Source organism: Mobula birostris, chromosome 11 (assembly GCF_030028105.1).
Source record: "Mobula birostris isolate sMobBir1 chromosome 11, sMobBir1.hap1, whole genome shotgun sequence".
NCBI lineage: Eukaryota > Metazoa > Chordata > Chondrichthyes > Myliobatiformes > Myliobatidae > Mobula > Mobula birostris.
This window is the reverse complement of record NC_092380.1, coordinates 55,275,595-55,299,094: the sequence shown is the minus strand read 5'-3', so window position 1 is coordinate 55,299,094 and position 23,500 is coordinate 55,275,595. Positions and strand designations below refer to the sequence as shown.

General features: G+C 41.8%; 1 protein-coding gene across 5 annotated transcripts in view; it reads left to right on the top strand.

The window, feature by feature from the left end:
* Positions 1–23,500, top strand: part of LOC140205086 (potassium voltage-gated channel subfamily KQT member 1) — an 851,833-nt gene that overhangs the window by 119,277 nt on the left and 709,056 nt on the right. For all 5 annotated transcript variants that reach the window (XM_072272252.1, XM_072272253.1, XM_072272251.1 and 2 more), the window contains exon 3: positions 21,697–21,787. In XM_072272252.1, the coding sequence (XP_072128353.1) occupies positions 21,697–21,787 (91 nt within the window). The remainder of the gene's footprint in view (positions 1–21,696; positions 21,788–23,500) is intronic.

Genomic DNA, 23,500 nt, shown 5'->3' with positions numbered 1-23,500 from the left:
GTGTGCGTGCACACATCTTTTGCTACTAGCGCACAAAGGAATTTAAACTGCACACAAAACCTTCCACCTCGTTGGCATGTTAAGTATATTTCACGGTCGTACACAATCAGATTTCCTTTTCCGGTTTCCGACAGTGTTAACAAGGTGGAGTTTGCGGTGATTTGTCTGCAGATTTTAGAAATGGCTATTTATATTACTTTTATTGAAGAAAGTATTCAGTGTGCACATGTAGTTGTCACTGGGCAGAAAATTGCAGGCCAAAAGATTTTTGCGCACACTGGTCATTACAAATTAGAGGGAACATTGACAGTGAAAACCTTTTGTTTTCAGACTCTTCAGACAGATCATTCCATACGTCAGTACACTGAGATAATGAAAAAGAAAACAGAATAAAATGTTACAGTTACAGAGTTTAGTGCAGATAGTCAAATGAAGTTCCAAGGCCATGAGGAGGTAGATTGGAAATCAAGAGTCATTTTCTTATGCATTAGAGGTCTGTTCAAGAGTCTAATACAAGTGGGGTAGAAGCCATTCTTTAGCCTTGTGGTACATGCTTTCCAATTTTTGAATCTGCCTGACGTCTGAGGGAAGAAGAGAGAATGACTGGGTCAGGAATGGTCCTCGACTACTTTGTTTGCCTTCCCAAGGCAGCAGAAAGTGTAGACAGAGTCAATGAAGACTGGCTTGTGATGTACTGGGCTGCGTTCACAAGTCTCTCCAATTTCTTGTGGTCTTATGAAGAACACTTGCCATGCTGAGCCATGATGCATCGAGATAGGATGCTAATATCTGTGGTGCATCTTTAGCAATTGGTCCCATGCACTAGCCTTCAAGTTTCTTTTACTTTAAGGATGTTACTTGAATAATTGATATGAATATCTAAACAAATGAATCTGGAGCATGAGTAGGCTACTCGGATCCTTTAAGTTTTGAACCTCAATGCTAAAAAGATAATCTTAATAATTGCAGGTCAGATACACTGGTTAATTATTAATGACCGGTTGGCTGTATGCTTTGGTAGGCGGTTTTACCAGTGCAACGTGCTTATAATCAGGAGTGCAATTATTAACAAAGGACTTTCAAGGCAGCCTCTGTGAAACCGCAGAACAATAGATTTCTATCTGCATGTGTTTAGTTAAATGAAAATATATCATTGATTTAATGATAGCAAAAAGATATCAAGAGGGTAAGTGCAAAATGGCAAATTCTAACAGTTGTCCCGTACATTCACAGAGCATGAAAACAGACTGTTTAGACAACCAAGTCTACGCTAGCACTCAAACACTCATTTAAGTTAATCCTATGCCTTTTATTCTCCCAATCTCACCGCATGTTACATCTCACGCACACAGTAGAGGCAATTTACCTACCAACACACATCTTTGGGATACAGGAGGAAGTCTGGACACTCTGACGAGACCACACTTGGAGTTTTATATTCATTTCTAGTTGCCTTATTATGGGAGAGGTGTGGAAGCTTTAGAGAGGCTGCAAATTTACCAGGATGCTGCTGACATTGGAGAACATGTCTTATGAGGAAAGGTTGAGTAAGCTCGGGCTTTTCTGTTTGGAGCGAAAGAGGATACGATGCGACTAGATAAACTGATGACAGGTTTAGATAGAGTAGGCCGTCAGCGCTTTTTTCCCTGGGGTGGCAATGGCTAATATGAGAGTATATCCTTTTAAGGTGATTGGAGGAAACATGTGCTCCGGAGGATGTCAGGAAGGTAGGCTTATCCAGAGTGATAAGGCACGCAACGCATTGCCAGGGGTGTTGGTAGAGGTAGATCTATTAGAAGCAGTTAAAGAGGCTCTTAGATAGGTACACAGATGAAAGGCAGATGGAGGGCTTTGTGGGGGGGTGGAGAGGGCTAGAATGGTCTTGGAGTTGATTAAAAGTACATAATATCATGAGCCTAAGGCCCTGCACTGTGCTCTACTCTTCTATGTTTTGTGAAACCCACATGGCCAGAAGCAAAATATGCAAACTCTGAACAAGATAGCACCAGAGGATCACTGGAATGGTGTGACAGCAGCTCTGCTGTCCATCAAATTACTGTGCTGCCCTAGGTAAAGCTGTCACTGCTGTTCCTGTCAGCTGCTTATGGCTTTCAATCATCACTATTACATCTAAAGCAAGCTTTCTCATTGCTGCACCTTTTTGCACTGATTTATTCCGACGGCTAGCTACCTTTCATCCCATTCCCATCCAGTCTGTCCCCCACCCCCAACCCACCATACTTCACACTGTTCCACCGCCAAAGGCACTTCGTAATACAAAATTAGTCCCCCATCTTGTGACATCTGATGTGGCCTTGAGGGATGTCACATTTTTTTCATTCAACTCTCAAATTTGTTTCATAACAGGTCTGCAGAATTGAGGAAGACATGTTTTTTTTTGCTGATTTAGCTGACAATATTTAAATAGCGCCTCGTAAAAGCACAGTTACTAATGAAAGGAAAGGGCTTTGAGCCAGTGGGTTAACAATTATCGGAAAGAACCAGCTGAATGAATGGATCTATGGAAGGATTTTAAAAGGTGAAGCAAGTTCAGAAGCAAAGGGCAAATGCATAGGCCCATGTAAAGTCTTCAGACAAATTTTGAACTCAGAGTAGCACCAAACTGTACTAAAGTTTTCTGGCACTCAGAAGGAACAGGCTCCAAGGCATTGCATGTTCATTGTTTACCAGTTTTCAGTAGGTTAATTGGAAACTTTGTTTCCTTTGTTTGGCTATGCTTGGTCTACCTGTGGCCATGAATGCTATCTGATTAACCTTAATCCACTTTCTTTCTTTCTTTCATTGCTTCCACGCCTCTTTCAATGAATGGCAATATTATAGCATAAAATTTGAGCCACAAAATAGAGATTAGTTGTCTTACTGGAGAAATGCAATTCAGGGAAACTTGCTTCTGCTGACTTTGATTGGGGTTTGTTCTCTCGATGTGACCTAGATGGATTTATTTTCTTGATGGAAAACAATAGTTGACGTGAAGGATCTGTATCTGCGGCTTCCTCTTACCTCTACTGTACTAGCAATAGCCCTATATAATACCTGGCCCATTTCCCAGTCCAGAGGAATGCCTCAAAATTACTTCTGAGCACGTTTAATGAGAGTCATAGAGTACCGTTTTGAAATAAAAATTAATTCACTTTTTTATTTTGTTTGTGTCCTTACCTTTAATAGCAAGACATATACTTGCTATGTCCTATGGAAATACAATGAATGTCTATTCTCACAGTGTTTTATTCTTTAAACACATCTAGACTTTGAGCATTAACCATAATAGACAACTGCATGGTATACAAACAAGGCACTTAAAGTTTTTCTGACTGAGTTTTCTCTACAATGCAATAGATTCATATGTCCTTTTGAAGGTTACCTGGGGATTTTGTGCAAGAAAGATTTATTGTTTAAATATGGGCTAATCTTCAGTATTACTGGGACGTCATCGATTCATGATATTTTCTGCTGCCAATGGCAAGAGCCAAAGGTTCCAAATCCGGTGATAACAATGGTGATGAAGCAAGTTTATCTGGTTGTCTGACCTGAGAGATTGTGCGTGAGGCACACTCCATGCCTTGAAGGCTGTGAAAACCAAGAAGGTTGCATGGATTCATTTATAAGTATCAAGAACAATGGCAGGCATCTTCGGAGAATACTTCCACCCAAACCCATCATTTATGTTTCCTCACATCCATTGAGAGTTCAACTATTGGATTGGGAGAATGACTACTTCACAGAGGAGCTGCACTGTGGCACTGCAAGTAGAGCAGTCGTCTTACAGCTCCAGCTAGCCGGATTCAGCCCTGTCATCCAGAGCTGTCTGTTCAACACGTGACCATGTGGGTTTCTTTTCAGTGCTTGCATTTGCTCCCACATTCCAATTGTTGGTTGGTAACTTAACTGACAACTGTAAGTTAGCTCCAGTGTTAGTGAGTGGTTGGAAAATCAGGAGTTTGCTAATGGCACATGTTGGACAATGGGATTACATGAAAGTAAGTGGTGGAATGGAATGGATATGATTCCTTCTATATGGAAGCATTATATAAATTGAATATTGGAGCATTGCAGCATTGTCTTTTCATTAATTCTCCTGATTCACAAAGGATTTATGCACATAATACTGGTACAATATACAGCAGTACTTACGGTATTATATATTTTTTTCCAAAAGTGTAAAGGATAAGTTGACTGCCAAATTTTCAAAGCAGCTACCTTACCTGATCCCTTGGCCAATTATGTCCCAATGACAATCCTCAGTGAGTTGTTGCTCCCAAGCATTCCTCATCCGTGGACAAAAGATCATAGAATTTCACAGGGAATCTCACTCCTTTTTCCCATGTCTTACCTCATCCCACTCCCTACACCCTTTTAAAGTTTTTTTTTACAATATTTGCTTTCAAGCTATCAATTTATTTGTTTTACTAATTATTACAAAAAAATCAGTATATCATCTTCATCTTCCTCCAGAAATATTGTACTTTGATTTCTGAGTATTTCTTGTCCATGTCCACCTGAGATTGTTTATAGCCTTATGGCTTGCATATAGCTCTTTTTGCTAAGCAGCGAGGGTTAGGATAATTGCACAGTTTACCGTATGATAAAGAAGTGTATATTTTCCCTTCAGATCTATTCTTACTCAGCTGTCATTCTGCAATGGGGCACAGATAGGTCAGATGTGTAGGCAGAGAACTGGCAGATAGATTTTAATGTGGGGATGCACACCAGTAAGAGAAGTCAAAAGGCAGATTATTATCTAAAGGTAGAGAATCTGCGAGTGAACGAATAGTGAGATCGAGGTGTTTTAGTGGATCAAGGTGAATAACATAAACTAACAGGCAGGTCTAACAAATAGTTAAGAAGGCAAATGGAATTTTTGGAATTTTTTGCAAAGGGGTTATGGGTTAAAAATTAGGAGCTTTTGTTGCAATTGTACAAGGCCTCGCATGGTGTGCTGCATGTACGTTTGATACCTTGACCTCAAAAAAAATATATAGTAACATTGGAGCCAAAACAAAGGAGATTCATCAGGTTAACCCTTGGAATGAGAGGGTTCTCCTACGAAGAGAAAGTAAATAGTCTGGTTTGTATTCCTTGAGGTTTAGAAGAATAGGATCTTATTTAAGCATTCTTATGGGAGGGTTTTGAACAAGAGACATAACCACAAAAATGGACCGGAGTGTTAAATTGATAAAAATTTCTCCTGGCAGAGGAAAGTGAATCTCTGTAATTCTCTGCTCCAGCAGACGGTGGAAGCTGAATCATGAGAAGTTATTTAATGTGGTGGTATTTAAATATTTGATAGTTTGTTGAATAGAGGAATATGGAAAAATGGTATGAAAGAGGAGTTGAGGCCAACATATATCAGCTGTGATTATATTAAATGAGGCAGGTTTGTAGGGCCTGATGGCTTACCCATGTTCCTATATCCTTGTGTTCTTGTGTACTGGAGTAGATTTCAAACCTACTATATCTCCTACTGTATAACTTAGTCTTGGTATTTGCAAGTTTCTCTATGAATATTCATATGGTGTAATGCAGTCAACCTTTCTGGCCAAGACGTTCGGACTGTTTATTGCCCTCCATAGATGCTGCCTGACTTGCTGAGTTTTTCCAGCATTGTGTGTGTGCAGCTCAGGATATCCAGCATCTGCAGAATCTCTTGAGTTTATAAGGAGTGATATTAGCCTAGGACATTAGTGAAAATGGGGAATACCACATACCTAACTTCACTTTCATTGATCTTGCACTTGGATCCCAGCCGGTTTAGATAATTTAAAGGGTGTTTTCTGCAGACTGTCCTATTCCCTTCTCCACTACACAAACAATGTGGGATTTTCAAGCACGTTCAAATTGTTGCTGCACTGCCCCCCTCATTCCCCAACTCAGACACACTCTCATCCTGCACTGGTCACTTTCCATCTTTTATTGCTACTGCTTCACATTCTGTATTTGCCCTGCTGCTTGTTTTAGTAAAATAGTACCAGTAATGTTATACTGTCTGCCATAAACATGCACCTCAAACTTTATGTCAACCCATCAATATTCAGGCTATGCCACTCAGGGACTGCACACTGGAGGAACTCAGCAGGTCGGGCAGCATCCGTGGAAACAATCAGTCAATATTTCAGGCTGGAACCCTTCATCGGGACTGAAGAGGGAGGGGGCAGAGGCCCTATAAAGAAGGTGGGGGGGAGGGTGGGAAGGAGAAGGCTGGTAGGTACCAGGTGAAAAACCGGTCAGGGTTCTGGCCCGAAATGTTGACTGATCGTTTCCACGGATGCTGCCTGACCTGCTGAGTTCCTCCAGCGTGTTGTGAGTGTTGCTTTGACCCCAGCATCTGCAGAGTATTTTGTATTTTATTTTGTGACTAGATGTTCTGGAACATACCTACATGTGCTGTGTCTGGCTATACGGTATGGACTGTGTGTTGTACCTTGGCCCCAGAGGAATGATGTTTTGTTTGCCTATATACATGTGCATTCTTCTGAATATCAGCACAGTTGCTTCCGAGTCTTTAGAGTCACTTGGTGTGACCCCCACACAGACACAGATGGACAGAGCCCCTTCTAGGGAATGATCTACTAACCCACGGCATGGGTTCACCAGCAGACCCCCACAGGCAAGCTCTTACCCGCACTGGTAATCATGGGTCGAAATTAATCGGTCCATCGCCTCCACCCTCGTGGTGGTCTTCAACTCCACCAGTGGTTTCTCGGGTAGCTTCCCCAGTTCTCTTGTGTCGTGTCTTCTCTGCCGTTATCAGACAGGAGGATCAACTTTTTATAATCCATCCCAAATTCCAGCGTCCGATAGCTCAACCCCTCTGAGCTGTTACCATGGTGACTTCCCAGCTCGTGTCTCAGCTTGCACCATACTCTCTCTCTTTTAATTGCCTCCTTGTTTATTAGACTACTGAACTTTCTAGCAGTTTCTCACCTGCGTGAAACACCACACCACAGCAAATCATGCAGTGAGTGGATTGCTAACTTGCTCCTGACACCTTGCTGGAGGAGTGCTGAAGGGTGACATGAAGAAATAATCCATTTCATCTTGCATTCAGATCTGAGTCTGTTTGAATGATTTAATGATAAAGACCACACAACTACTTCTCTACCACCCTATCAGGTTGGCTCCTTTCATCATGACTCAGACCACAAATATATCTCCTCTCTTGTCCTGTGAGAAGGCTTGTTTCCCATGTCAATGAGGTGAGGAGACATTACGTGGGGATAAAGAGGGTCGTGGCAGTTGCTGTCACTGTGGAAAGATTTTGGAATTTCCTGATTTTCTGGGAAGTTTTCCTGAAATCTACAGCTGGAACAGGCAGCAGACATTGCACTGATCTAACTCCTGAAAAAGATCATTTATTTTATTTAGTGATATAGTGATACAGTGATACAATCATGGGACAATTTACAATGACTAATGAATTAGCCTGGTACATCTTTGGACTGTGGGAGGAGACAATCCACTCATTCTATGGGGAGGGTGTACCAACACTCCTTACAGACCAGCACTGGAATTGAACTCTGAACTCCAGAACACCAGGAGCTGTAATGGCGTTGCTCTAACTGCTTCGCCGGGATTTCAGTTGCAAAAGTGTGAATTTTCGTAGTTTCCCTATAAAGTTTTGAGCATAAAATTGCCACTTGTTTCATAGCACTCATTTACAAATGTTTAGCCAAAAGTTGGGAATTCATTCACTGTAAAATTATAAAGCTTAAAAATACAGGTTTTCCTTGGGTTAGGAACATAGGACTAATTGATAACCTGTACACACATACAAACTTTGTGCTTGGATGGGGATGAATTTGCCAGCTGCTGTGTGGCTGCAGGGAACTTCGACACACACACACACACAGACACACACACACACACACACACACACACACACACACACACACACACACACACACACACACACACACACCCATGAGTCATAACAACTGAGCTGAGCAGAGCTGGGAGAACTGCACAAACTCATCTGCTCACTCACGGAGTTAATGAGGTCACCCAATTGCTCCACTTCCCATGCCTGCTTGCTCTCCCACCACAGCTGTTCCAATGATCTTCTCCCACATACTGTTTTTGTTCATTTCTGACTTACAAACAAATCTCAGGAATGGAACTCGACAGTAACCTGGGGTCTGCCTATCCTTATAAAACATGGTGGGATACAGGTTAAACACACAAAAAAATGCAGGTGAACACAGCAAGCCAGGCAGCATCTATAGGAAAAGGTATAGTCGATGTTTCAGACGAAGTTAGTCCTGACAAACGGTCTCAGCCCGAAATGTTGACTGTACTCCTTCCTATAGATTCTGCCAGGCCTGCTGTGTTCACCAGCACTTTTTGTGTGTGTTGCTTGAATTTCCAGCATCTGCAGATTTCCTCATGTTTGGGATACAGGTTGCAATGTGTTGTATCTCCTATCCATCCTGAAACCAATCTCTTATTTTTCTGGGAAAACTGATACCATCTACTTTATTAATTACTTTGGAGAGTAGGACATCATTCATTTTGTCTGCTTTAAAAATTCCAACAAACCATTGTTCAAACAGAAAACTTGGACTTTTAAATAAAATACAGAATACTATTGTTATATAACTTGATACCTGGGACTTGTGCTGATATTCAGAAGAATGCACTTTCAAACCCCCTTTTGCAAGCTTAATAATTTGAGTACATTTTTGAAAGAGCAAGTACAATATATAATTTAGAAATGAATAATCTACTATTGGCAAAAGTGATGGTGAAGGTTGAGATGAACATGATGATTCACCAATACCCATTGCAGGGGAGGAGAATTGGTTCCCTTGCTCAGGTATGTGACACTAGTAAGATCCATTTTAAATTGAAACAAGAATAGCTGGAAACTCTAAGCAGGTCAGGCAACATCTGTGGAGGGACAAACAGTTAATGTTCTAAGTTCATCAGAGCCAGGAAAGAGTGAAAAGTAAGTTAGATCTCAGTGGAAGAGAAGATGAAGGAGTGATGGGTACAGCAAGTTTCAAGATTAGGTTTAGATTAGATTATGAGGACATGCAGTCCTCTTTTATTGTCATTTAGTAATGCATGCATTAAGAAATGATACAATGTTTTTCCAGAATGATATCACAGAAACACATGACAAACCGACTTAAAAACTAACAAAAACCACATGATTATAACATATAGTTACAACAGTGCAAAACAATACCATAATTTGATAAGAACAGACCATGGCATGGTAAAAGTCTCAAAGTCTCTCGAAAGTCCCATCATCTCATGCAGACGGTAAACCTCCAGCGCCGCCAACTTGCTGATGCAGCATACTGGAAGCATCCGACCAAGATTCAAGATTGTTTAATGTCATTTCCAGTAAATAAGTATAAAAGAGGACAAAATAATTCTTAGTCCGGATCTGATGCAACACAAAAAAAACCACAATAAGACAATAAGATAAAGAACAAAATCATAAAAAGCACAATCAATATAAATACATAAGACAACTTATATACATAGATTTATTGTACGTCCATAACATTATGTTAGGCATAGGTGAAGGTGACTCTGACAGGAAATGATAAAGTAGTGATGGTGGGGTGGGTCTGTGGGTAGAGGTGTTTGTTGATCAGCCTGACAGCTTGGTGAAAGTAACTGTCCTGGTGTAGATACTACGTAACCTACTGCCTGATGGGAATGGATCAAAATGTCCATGAGCAGGGTGGTTGGGTTCCTTTATGATATTACTAGCCTCTCTCCAGCATCTTTCTGTATAAATGCGCTTGATGGTAGGTAGACCGGTGCTGACGATGTGTTGGGCAATTTTGACCACCTGTTGTAGAGCCTTCCTGTCTGCCACAGTGCAGTTTCCGTACCATGCAATGATGCAGCGTGTTAGGATGCTCTCTACTGCACATCTATAAAAGGTCGTGATGTTTGATGTGCACAGTCCAGCTCTCTTCAGCCATCTGAGAAAGTAGAGGCATTGGTGAGCTTTCTTGGTTGTGCAGGATATATTCTGGGACCATGTGAGGTTTGTGAGCTGCGCACTCCCAAGGGTTTTGAAACTGCTTGTAGTTTCCACTGCTGTGCCACTGAGATCAGGACTCGTGCCCCTTCACCTACTCTCTGGGCTGCCTCATCGTTGTTGGTGATGAGTACACCATTGCTGTGTCATTGGCAAACTTGACAATGTGTGAGCAGTGTACAGCAGTGGGCTCAGCTCACAGCCCAGGGTGGGGGGGGGACACCCGTGTTGAAGGTGATGGGGAGGGAGGAATGTCTGTGCACCCTGACTGTCTGAGGTCTAATGGTTAGAAAGTCCCACACCCAGTTGCACAGTAGTGTACTTGGACAGAAGAGTAGGAATTTTTTTCCCTAAGGTCTGTGGGACAATAATGTTGAATGCTGAAATGAAATCCAGACACAGTACTCTGATATAAATGGATATCTCTGAAAGGGTTAGACTAAATGCCTTAATGTGGACAGTCACCCAGCATGTGAAGCTTCTTCACCAGCACCAGTCTACCTACCATCAAGGGCATAGGTACAGATGGCTTCAAAATGGTGCCATGGAATGGTATAATGTTTTGAAAATGGTAAGGCCTTGGAACTTGCCATAGGTTTTTTAAAAAATGAGCTTTGAGCCTGCATGATGACAGGCAGAAACAGCCAGTGGAGATACAGACAGAAAGAGTGAGCTACCTAGTGTTGGAGAGAACTTGACATAGGTCATGCAGGCAGAAACATGCCCAAAAGGAAGATGAAGTGCCATTCCTCATGCTCACATTGGATCTCATTGTGTTGGAGGCCACAGGCGGAAAGGGCAGATGGGGGATGGGTGGGTCAGATAATGCATTTGGCAACTCAAAGCTTAGGGTCACTTGTGTGGACAACATTTGCACTCTAGACCACAGGCTTTCTGTAAACTTTCCTTTCAAGTGGCCCATCATTTCACTGGTTACCTCAAAGCTGCCTTTTCAGAAATTCCAGAAGCAAAATGCCCACTACTTTCTTAAGGGCAATGATAAGTGAGCAATAAATGTCAAACTTTCCAATTAAAGAAAAAAAAATATTTTTCTCAACCACAGGAGAATGTAATGACGCTCAGGAATGTCTTACATACTTGACCTAGTTACAGGGGCTTCTAGTAGCGGAGTTCTGTTTGTGCAAAGTAAAGAACCTAGGACTGCCACATTGGCTTCCAAATTCCTAGGTCAGAGAGGACAATCATTGGCACGGGTTTCAACTCTTGACTGCTGTACCGCAATCTCATTTATAAGCAAATGTACACTGAACTTTCTGGCATGGGATCGCCTACCACAGAAAACAGTTGAAACCAAATAACTAAATATGTTTAAGAGTTATATATTGTTCTTTAGGCTGGAAGGATATAGGAAAGGAACTGGAAGATGATTCTGAATTTGGTGATCATCCATGATCATAATAAAAGAGACCTGAGAGGTAATATCCTTACAGATATTGAGCAGATATAGAGCACCTGGAATGAGGAAGTTGTTGACGCTGAAACAATTGCAGCATTTAAAAGGCATTTCGATAGGTATATGGAGGAGAGGTGCTTGGAGTGTTATGGGCTAAATGTGGGCATCTAGGGCTAGCAGGGAGGATGCTGTGCTTAGCATGGATCAAAGGCCTGTTTCCATGCTCTGTGATTCTATCTCCCTATGATTCTATAGCTCGATGGCCTACAACAGGTAAAGTTTTTCTAACCAAACATTCTTTATTGAAGGTGAGTGAACAGCACTTATCTAACCACAGTGGCTGATGCAACAATGTATCTATGTACCATGTACATTTGCACGGTGGCATAGCAGTTACTGCACGAGTGATCAGCCAATCAGGGTTCAATTCCTTCCACTGCCTGTAAGCAGTTTGTACATTCTCCCCGAGACTGCATAGGCTTTCTCTGCAAAGCACACAAAGTGCTGGAGGAACTCAGCAGGGCAGGCTGCATCTATGGAAATGAATAAACAGTTGACATTTCAGGCTGAGACCCTTCATCCGGACTGAAAAAGAAGAGGGAAGATGCCAGAATAAAAAATGATGGGAGGAGGAAAGGGTTCAAGCTAGAAGGTGTTAGGTGAAGACAGGTGGGTGGGAAAGGTGAAGAGATGGAGAAGAAGGAATCTGATAGGAGAGGAGAGTGGGCCCTGGGAGAAAGGGAAGGAGGAGCAGCACTGGGGGAGGTGATAGGCAGCTGAGGAGAAGAGGTAGGAGGCCAGTGTGTAGTATAGAAGAAGAGAGAAGGCAGAGATAAAAAAATTAGTAGAAAGAAAGAATGATATTCATGCCATCAGGTTGGAGGCTACCTAGATGAAATATGAGGTGTTGCTCCTCCACCCTGAGGGTGGCTGAATCTTGGCAAAAGGAGAGACCGTGGACCAACATGTCAGAATGGGAATGGGGATAGGAATGAAAACTGTTAACCACCAGGAAATTTCGCTCATGGTGAATGGTTGTGTTTGAAGGTCGTGTCTTGGAAGGCAGGCTGGTAACTCATGGTGTGCCACAGGGGTTGGTGTTGAGATCCTTGATATTCATCATTGATATGAAATGATTTGGATGAAAACAAAGCAACGCACACAAAATGCTGGAGGAACTCACCAGGCCAGGCCAGGACTCAGTCCTGATGAAAGGTCTCAGCCTGAAATCTCTTTGCCATAGATGCTGCCTGGCCTACTGAGTTCCGCCAGTATTTGTGTGAGTTGCTTGGATTTTCTACATTTGCAGATTTTCTCTTGTTTGTGGGTGCAAAGAAACAAGGCTTAATCAGTAAGTTTGCAATCAACACAGAATTAGGAGGATTGTTGATAGTGAAGAAGATTATGATAGATTACAAGGGAATCTTGATCAATCAGGGAAGTGGGCTGAGGAGTGGCAAATGGATTCCAATACAGATAGTGTGAGGTGATGCATTTTGGAGAGTCAAACTAGTGTAAGACTTATTCAATGAATGGGAGGGCACAGGGGAGTGTAATGGAACAGGAGGACCGAGGAGTATATACATAGTTTGTTGAAAGTGGCATAGCTGGTGAAAAAAAGGCATTTAGTCAGGGCATTGAGTAAAGGAGTTGGGACGTAATTGTTGTATAAATCAGTGATGAGGCTTCATTTGGAGTATTATGTAGAGTTTTGGTCATCTGTATAGGAAGGATGTGTACAAAATATTTACAAGGTTGTTTTCAGGACTAGAAAGCTTGGGTTCTAGGGAGACATTGGCTACACTAAGTCTTTATTCCATGGAACATAGAAGAATATCTAAATTTATGAGAGGCAAATAAAGGTTGACACTAACAGTCTTTTCTTGAGAGTAGGGGAGGCAAAAAAAAAAGGCATAGATTTAGAGTGAGAGGGGAAGATTTAAAAATGATCTGAGGGGCAACTTTTTCACTCAGACGGTGATGAGTACATGAAATGAGCTGTCAGAAGAAGTGGTTGAGGCAGGCACAATAGTATTATTTAAGAAACACTTGGATAGGTACATGGGGAGGTGTGGCTGAGAGGGAGATGGGCTGAATGCATGAAATTGGGACTAACTGGGTGGGCACCATGGTCAGTATGTGCTTGATGTGCTGAAGGGCCTGTATCCTTACTCTTTTGCTCTATGACTCATTATGCTTATCCACATGATGATAAATGTAACTTTAACCTTAACTTTGACTTTAAATCCACCCGTTTTTTCAGTTGACTTTACACAGATCTCATACAAAAGAGTTAATTCCCACAATCTTAATAATTACTGTACGTTGTTTCCAAAATATTCTTTAGTATCACAAATCCAATAACAACAACTTATACTTTATCTTTTCCCATCTTCTTGCCTTCACTCACTTGCAGGTTACACAAGGACAAAAGGATAAAATGACTTTCCACACCATGCAGTAGATTACACACAAAGTGCCAAGGAAACTCAGCAGGTCAGGCAGCATCTATGAATGAGAGTAAACAGTCAATGTTTTGGGCCAAGACCCTTCCTCAGGACTGGAAGGGAAGGGGTAAGAAGCCAGAATAAGAAGGTGGGAGGAAGGGGAAGGGATGCAAGCTGGCAGGTGACAGGTGCAAGTCAGTGTAGCACAAGGTCAAGCAATCAGACAGCAGCACAGATTACATAGTGGGAGGAGTGAGAGCGGGTTTCACTGAAATTCCGTCAAAGAGAAGATTTAAACTTCTTCGGGGTAGGCATACCTAGAAGAAACTTCGCGGCACAGCAGAAAATCATAAACATAAGACGCTATCGGGGTGACCTGCAGATAATGAACCCTGAGCTGAACTGAACTGAAATATGCCTTTTGATTTTGTGTTTTATATTCTGTGTTTCGCTCACTTTTTTTGTTTGCATTTGCGCGATTTTTTTCTGGCATGGGGGAGGGGGTGAGGAGAGTTTGATATTTAATATTTTTCTTTGAAAGGGGTTGGTTCCATGGTTCTTTTTCGCTTTGTGACTGTCTGTGGGGAAGATGAATTTCAGGGTTGTTGCTGCAATGTAGTTTGAATATTACAGTCATTTCCATCGTACCCTAGATTATAACCACTCATCAAAGATTATCAGTCACTGTAGAATATCTCACAATGTTCTGCATTTATGGTTCTCCTGATGTTCTGACCCTTGCCATCTCTCTTCTACCTCGCAGTGGCCTTCTTACTGAGACTGTATGTCGTTACTGAACCACAGTGAAGTAAACGTGCACAGTTCTTGCTGATCAACACTCAGACAGTTATCACTGCAAATTGTTGATGAAAGCACTCTTGTAATTCATTTGATCATGCAGGGGGGATATTTCAATTAATCTTTCTAACCCACACCATAAATATCTGGGTAACGTGGTAGTGTAATGGCATTGCTTCACAGTGCCTGCTGAAAGATTATGGTCCGACTCCTACTGCAGTTTGGAATAAATTTGTATGTTTTCCCCATGACCACATGGGCTTCGCTTTGATGCTCCAGTTTCCCCCCATATTCCAAAAACTTGTGGTTAGGGCTAGTGAGTTGTGTGCATGGCCTGGTGGCGCCAGAAGCATGGTGACAGTTGCACGCTGCCCAGAACAATCGGCATTTGTTTGAGTTGTCACAAATGATGCATTTCACTGTATGTTTTGATGTACTTCTGACAAATAACATAAATCTTTAAATTTTTAAAAATTCTTAAATTTTTAGGAATTGTAAGATTGTAAGATGGCCGGCAGCCATCGAACTTGCAGCTCCTCCCGTGGAGGGTCAGACACCCTGAGCCAATAGACTGGTCCTGGACTTATCTTCCATCTGACATAGTTTGCATTTTGTTGTTTGGTTGTTTGTGGTTTTTGTATTGCTATATTTATGCTCTATTCTTGATTGGTGCGGTTGTAATGAAACCCAATTTCCCTCGGGATCAATAAAGTATATCTATCTATCTATCTATCTATCTATCTATCTATCTATCTATCTATCTAAATGTGTCTGGAAGAACCAATTTTCAATTTTCTATCACATAGTTCCACTAAAGCCCCCAGCTCCAAACAAGCTATGTTTCCTCCTCATTAGAAAACCTTGCACTGACATGTGTTTTCACCTAATGGCCCAAATCACACTCGCCATCGGAATCACTACTGGTGCATTGCTCCTTATACCACAGTTCCCACACTTGCTGATATAAAGAGAACTGTCCTCACCTTGCCTTGCCCTCTAGGCATTCCTTTTCTTGCCCTGTGTAATAGCACATACTGATTTCTCATTCTTCATGGTCACATTCCTACAGCTGTAGCTGTTTGGCTTTGAAACACACAGTCCTTCCACTCAATAGCAAACCACCAGTCTATCTGGCCCAGTCCCTGTAGAGCCCCACTTGTATAATGTTGAACGCGTATTTGTTCTTAAACTCCAAGTGTTCGGATATTCTAAGTATATATTTTACCTATAGCTGACTGGCTTGCTGTAGCATTAGTATGCCCACTTGTCAAGATGACTAATTGATAAGGGATGTCATTAAGGTATCGTTGGTAACTCTTTCTGAAGGTGTACTGCAAAACTTATATAACATCACAACTTTGCTTCTCCCTGCTGTCTGATTCCCGTACATGGGTGGCAATCCACTTTGCCCTAGTGTCCCAGGCAATCAGGAATTACTACCCTCAGCAACTGTCATCTTATTCAGGGAAAAATCGAACAGGAATTGGAATTGATTTGTAATTGTTGCATGTAGCAGTACATAGTGAGGAGCTTATCTTGTGTACTGGCTCCACGGATCAAATCATTACATGGTGCATTGAGGCAGTACAAGGTAAAACAATGACAAATGCAGAATAAAGTCTAACAGCTACAAAGTAAGTGCAGCGCCAGTAAACAGTAAGGTGCTGGATCGCAACAAGGTAGGTTGTGGGATCGAGAATCCATCACACCATTCGAGGGAACCATCTAATAGTCTTACTACAGCAGGGTAGAAGCTGTACATGCTTTCTGGCCTTTGTATTGTATGCCCATTAGAAGTGGGTGATGAAAATGCCAGTGACGGTTGGGGTCTTTGATTATTTTGGCTGCTTTATACGAGGAGTATAGACGGAGCTCAGAGAGGGAAGACCGGTTTCCATAATGTGCCAAGTAGCACGATGGCGTAATGGTTAGTGCCTTGTTTCACAGTGTCAGCTGAAAGATTGTCCTGCTGCTCTCTGGAATGAGTTTGAACGTTCTCCCCATGACTGCATGGGCTTCGCTTGGGTGCTCTGGTTTTCCCTCACATTTCAAAAACTGCACAACAGTCTGCAGTTTCTTGTGGGCATGTGCAGAACAGGTCCATACTAAGTCGTTAAAGCATCCAAGCAGAATGCTTTATACAATGCATTGATAAAAATTGACAGTGGTTGATGCGGATATGCCAAATTACTTTAGCCTCCTGGAGGTGTGTGGAATTGGTGAGCTTTCTTAGCCATGGCATCTACATGGCTGGAGCATTCTAGGCTTCTGATGATGTTCACATCCAAGAACTTTGCTCCTAACCCTTTCAAACTCAACACCACTGATCTAGACAGGAACATGTGTACCATTCCCCTTTCTGAAGTCAATGACCAGCTCTTTTGATTTGGTGACATTGCGGGAAAACTTGTTGCCATGACATCACTTCACTAAGCTTCCTATCTCATTTCTTTAGTTGGACTTATTATTTGAGATACAGCTCACTATGGTGGCATCATCTTGAAACTCATAAGAAGCCTACACTTGTAATTTTCTCTCTTCAGGGCCATGAAAACATCAGCTTCTTGAAGATGCAGGTGGCACCCATATCAAACAATGGCAAATCCTCCCATCTATTCCATCCACAGGACTCTAGCCTTCTGATATCTGACACTCATATGCTCTACTGATTTTCCTCTGAAAATATCACAGCATTAAGTGACTTGATCATAAAGGAGAAGACTATGCTGTTATCTGTCTTGAGGTTGCTCCCTGCCCAACTTCAGGACAGTGTCCTGAATTAATCTGTTTCAAATTGATTGGTGTCCCTTCCATTTTCCAGACTATTCAACACAATCGTTTGAAAAAAGCTCCATTGGGTCGAACAACTTTTCATTAACTCTCTCATTTCCAGACAACAAAGTGAATGATCCCACCACACCCAGTCTAAAAATATTTGAAACTTGCTTCTTTTAGCCAGTGTCTTAAACCTGATGACCTGTGTTCCAACCATTGTACCTGTGAAAATCTCTGAATGTGCTGGGATTTAACTTCCCATCAAAATCCTCGCAATGTCCTTATGAGAAACTTTTTTCATGCTCAAGACGCTAATAAATTCATTATTACTTGAAATATTTCTGATCCTGCCACTAGAAGTAGTTATCATCTTTGGCTATTTGAAAAGGACCCATTTCTCTGTTCTCTGTCTTCCCCCTGGGAACTTGACAATATTATTTGCACTCAGGGTCTTCTCTCCCATTCTCCTATAAGGAGCAAATAGCTGTGATCTCTCATACTTTTCCAATTCACCGATATATACCACATCTACTAGCTGATATTGTCATAAGGGGGTGGCTGGGAACGGACCCAAGTGCAAGACACAGACACTGAAGTACTAGGATACAGGGTGAGGGCTAGAACAAGGACACGAAAACCGGGAACCCGGAACAGGACTGGATAGGAGAGGTAGGAGCCCCGGCTTGGACTCCGAGCCAGAGACTGGACAAGGACCCAGAACCTGGGTCTTGCCTCTGGCTCAGACCCCAGAACTAAGCAAGGACGTGACTTGGCTGGCAGGCAGGATGAGGCTGGAGTCTTCAGACTCGAGGCGAGGCTTGAGACCAGAGACTTGAGGCTTGGGGCTTTGAAGCTTGGCTTGGGGGCAAGGCTCGAGGCTTGGGGTCTTGAAGCTCCTCCTGGGCAGGGCGCGGATCTCCACCCAACGGAGGCGAGGGACAGGAAGGGACAGAATCCACCGCAGGGTAATGGCAATCTGGCCTGGCTTACCCGATGGAGGCAAGGGACAGGAAGGGAGCTAGGTTCAGGGTGGCTCCCAGACGAGACTTCAGGCAAGATGAGGCGAGAGTTACCAGCAAGACAAGGCAAGGCTTCAGGCAATGCAAGGCGAGACAAGAACTTCAGGTGAGGCGAGAGTTACCGGCAAGATAAGGCAAGGCTTCAGGCGAGGAAACAGAAGGCAGGGGAAGGGATACAAGGGGTAAGGACAAGAACAATCCAGCCCCCGCCTGGTCTCTGGAGGTATTTATGCAGCCAGCCCCAATGAGAAACAGCTGCCTCAATTAGTGCTCAAACAGGAACAGAAACAGGGTAGACAGGAAAACCTGGAGCAAGGGTCGATGGACCAGACCGTGCACCGGAATACAGATTTCACAGACTGGACCATGACAGATATCATTAGCACCATTCACACTTTATCTAGGGAACACCAGTCATTCCTCTGTTACACTTAGTTGTTTCTTCCTATTTCCCTGGCGGAACATTGGATCCTCCTTACCAATATGGTGTTCTTTTCGGTACTTCTGATCAATTAGACTTGTACACAGGATAGAACTTCATGGCAAACCTTTATTAATGGCTAACAATATCCAAACAATGGCAAGGAATGATACAACAATGCATCCAAAGTCATAAGCAGCACACACTATATAATGCAGCTAGTCAATAAGGTCATGTTGATCTGCTACCCCTACTTCACCTTTCCACTTTATTCCCATTTCCCTTGTTATCCAAAAATCTAACATTTATCTTGAATGCAGGCAAAAACTCAATATCTATTGAATTGAGAATTGTAGCTCCTTGAGTGAAGACATTTCTCATCTCCATCCTAAGTGTGCAACTCCTTATACTGACCCATTGTGCATGACCTGTATTCTGGACATCCCATCACCACCTTTGCATTTACCTTGTCAAACCTGTTGAAAGTGCTTTTGCTTATTAATTTAATTGCATATTTTAGGAGCACATGATTAAAAACAGATTCCTTTTCCAAGTCATCTGATATTATAACCATATCCAGATCATTTTGCCTCACTCTGAAATTGTGGCCAGGCACCTCGAGGCAAACAGTACCCTTGAACATCTGATGTTTCTTCATCAGGATTCACACAATAATGTCATAAGTCCTTTTCAGTCCCGATGAAGAATCTCAGCTCGAAACATTGATTGTTTATTCACCTCCTGAGTTCCTCCAGCATTTTGTGTGTTGCTTAAGAGAGCAGTGAACATATGCTGCAGGTTGCACCGAGGAGTTATGGTGATCAAGATATGAGTAACAAGGCACATGAATACAAAAGATGGGAGCATTACAATGTGTATCAGGAGATCCTCAAAATCCCTGTTCAAAATGACTTAATGCTAGATTTGCTACTGACGGGGTATGTTGCAAAAGGACATAAATCTGTGTAGAAGGAACCAACCAGCAATATTTGCCTTAAACTTAAACTCCTTGTTTGTCTTAAGTACATGGTCCAAGTATAATAAACAGTCCTCTTGAAATACTTACAATTAGGTAATGAGGAGATGGAAACAGAATGTTGAATTTCAAACCAATTAATAGAGAAAGGAGTGATATGCCAGTCCATAGATATTGCATTGTTAGTTGGTTGAAGACCAAGACGTGCATTGGAATTACTTCGACCATCTTCCATTGGGGTGGAGCCAAGTGCTGTTAGGTAGTTATACAGGAGGAATCCTGCAGGTTACCAGTGGAGAAGTGCGACAAGGTTGCCAGTAGAGAAGTTGGTTGGTCATGTGAGTTGGTAATAACAACAAAGAGCATAGCTTCTATGACATAAAGGGAATATTGGGTATATTTATGGAATGTCACAGATTTGCAACATTGATCATTCACATGCCTGCCAGCAGGGGATGGGCACTTACCATTTTCCTTTGGTCAGTAAGTGAAGCATGCAATGTGTTATAATAGCAGAGATACCAGAACAGAAACTATTAATTACAGAGTCGTCTCTGAGGACCACCGTAAGATTTGAGAGACAAACCAGTGAAGCAAAACACTGTACTGCTCCAGAATTAGACCAGGGTAGAGATGTTTCTCAATGAAGGATAGCTCGCTTTGAACAGCCTGACTCCAAAGCATTTGATTTAGTATATTTAGAGCAATGGTAATATTTGCAATTCTCAACAGCAAGATGTTTGGCAGAAGACCCTGTAATATGTTGCCCCAATGTTAGAGAAACATTTTTCTGAGGTTTCAATGCATCACCTATGCCTTTTGAAGAACCCACAGATAAGATGGAAGGTAAATGCCCAACAATGTGCACAATTGTGAGGTTTGAGATGAACGATGTGAGGTCTGTTCTGTATGACAGAAATGAAATATCCAGAGATGAAATCCAGCAGAATTATCAGTTATTGGAGAAACAATGTTAACTTCCATTCCACTTCTTCATTATCGCATTGAACTCTTTGGTTAAATTTATAACGGTTGTAATTTCAAATACTGATACTTCCTTTCCATCCCTGGGTACAAGAGCACTAATGGAATCAAAATTAAATTGCTGGAGGAACTCAATGGTTTGAACAGCACCTGTGGGATTGGGAAATGGCGGGGGGGGGCGTTGGTGGAAGGAATTGTCACCATTTCAGTTCCAGACCCTGCATCCTAATGTTGACAATTCTTTTCGCCCTATAGATGCAGTTCCACTTGCTTAACTCTTCCAATAGATTTTTTTTTGCTCCAGATTTCAGTATATGCAGTCTCTTGAGTCTTCACGGATAGAATAAGAACTAATAGGGGACCATTGTGATATTATAATGTAGGCGCACCAATGACAGTGGTACTGTGCTGCAATGCAAAGTTAAGGATGGTCTCGTCACTACATGTGAGTGGAGTGAGCCACTGAGGCAGTGTATATCTTCACTGTGTTTCCTCCATCAGATTTCAGAAATGGTCTGGCTATGATTTCGTCTCCCATTAACAGGGGGGACACCAAAGTGTGTGCAGCTATATTAAAACTCTCCCGTCCATAAGCTGGAATTAGGGTGCTTGACCAAGTGTATTTTGTTCCCCTCATTCAGTGGGCAGGATAGCCACACATTATCCTCCTGTAAATGGTTAAGCAAACAAAGCTGGTATACGTGGCTTCCTCATAAGCCGGTTGAAAGAAGTGATGTAGTTGTTCCTCTTTTTGAAAGAATGGTGAATTTGCCTTATTCAAAATGTTGATTTTGTATCTCTGTGCTCTTCACTCTTCTCATTTCATTTCCTTTTTGCCTTTCAGATTTCTTATTGTTTTGGTTTGCCTCATCTTCAGTGTCATGTCAACAATCGAACAATACCATTACTTTGCCAACAGAGCTCTCGTGTGGATGGTACGTAAACAAATGTTCTTACCAACAATGGAATAGTTTCTTCTGCACACACTCTGTGATGTGGGCTTGCTTATTAAGAATAAGTATTCCCAACATTTGGCGTTCTTCTAGTTGGGTATACAAATCTCTTACAGTCTGTAGCCAGAATAATGTATAAAAAAATCTTGTGTTGTAATCTTAAACCTGACATGTCACAATTTTTGAATCTTACTTTCTCAAGGTGATGAATGGATTGGTGCCCATTGCTGCAAAAATTACCTTGCCAAATATAATTGTGTTGAGCAATTAATCCTTTTTTCCTGGTCAGTTATCCATGAGATTGCTATGGTTGACAGATTTGTTACATCTGGTGCTTAAACAGCTGCTGGATTCAGTACACTGAGTCTAGGTCAATGCTGCATGCTCATTATCAGCCAGTATACTTGCTGCACTATGGCCTATTGTTTCACTGACATTGTGATCACTGGGTCAGAACAGCAATTTGACCAATGTAGATTGGGGAAACTTTCAAAGAAGCATTTCTTTACCACCAACTATTTAGAGAAATAAAATCCCAGTGATAAAATCCATCAATCAGCAGAATTAGAGACTTGGGATAATAATGTTCAGAAAAATAATACATCTAGGAGTTTTAACCATATAACCTTATAACAATTTTTACAGCACAGAAACAGGCCATCTCGGCCGTTCTAGTCTGTGCTGAACGCTTACTCTCACCTAGTCCCACCAACCTGCACTCAGCCCATAACACTCCATTCCTTTCCTGTCCATATAGCTATCCAATTTAACTTTAAATGACAATATCGAACCTGCCTCAACCACTTCTGCTGGAAGCTCGTTCCACACAGCTCCCACTCTCCGAGTAAAGAAGTTCTCCCTCATGTTAGCGCTAAACTTTTGCCCTTTAACTCTCAACTCACATCCTCTTGTTTGAATCTCCCCCACTCTCAATGGAAAAGGCCTATCCACGTCAACTCTATCTATTCCGCTCATAATTTTAAATACCTCTATCAAGTCCCCCCTTAGCCTTCTACACTCGAAAGAATAAAGACAAAGAATAAGGTTTTAGTGAACAGCAAAGGATGATCAAAATCCTAATAGAGATATTGGAAATTAGAAAGATTTATAAACATTGTAAAAGCTTCTATATATAAAAAAAAGTGATTAACAATAGTATGTGTGGGTACAAGAAGCAAATTGTATTGGAGAATAAAGTAATTAAAGTATTAAATACGTATGTTTTATCTTTACTGAAGAAGACATCAAAAATGAGATGATGGAGAAGCAAGAGTGTAGCACCAGTAAAAAACTGAAGGCAATTAATATTGCCAAAGAAAAATGAGTTGAAGGATTTAAAGGTCTAAAAGCCGGCAAATTTCTGGTCCTAATTCCTTCATTTCTAGGAGAGGTGGCTGCGGAATAAATTGATCAAGCACATGTCCTGAGATTCTGGAACAGTCCCGGAGATAAGTTTGGAAATCTAATAACACTGATATCAATTGTCAGCCAGTGTTGGAATCGATTATTAAGGATTTGTTTACAGAGCACTTAAATCATAAACTGATTAGGTAGAGTCAACATAGTTTTATAGAAAGGCTGGGAATGGATGAAGGAGAAACCAGTGGATATAGTCAATCTGGATTCTCAAAGTGCCTTTGATACAGTAAAACAATACTGTTTTGCAGAAAATAAGGGCTTGCTAGGTTGAGGGTA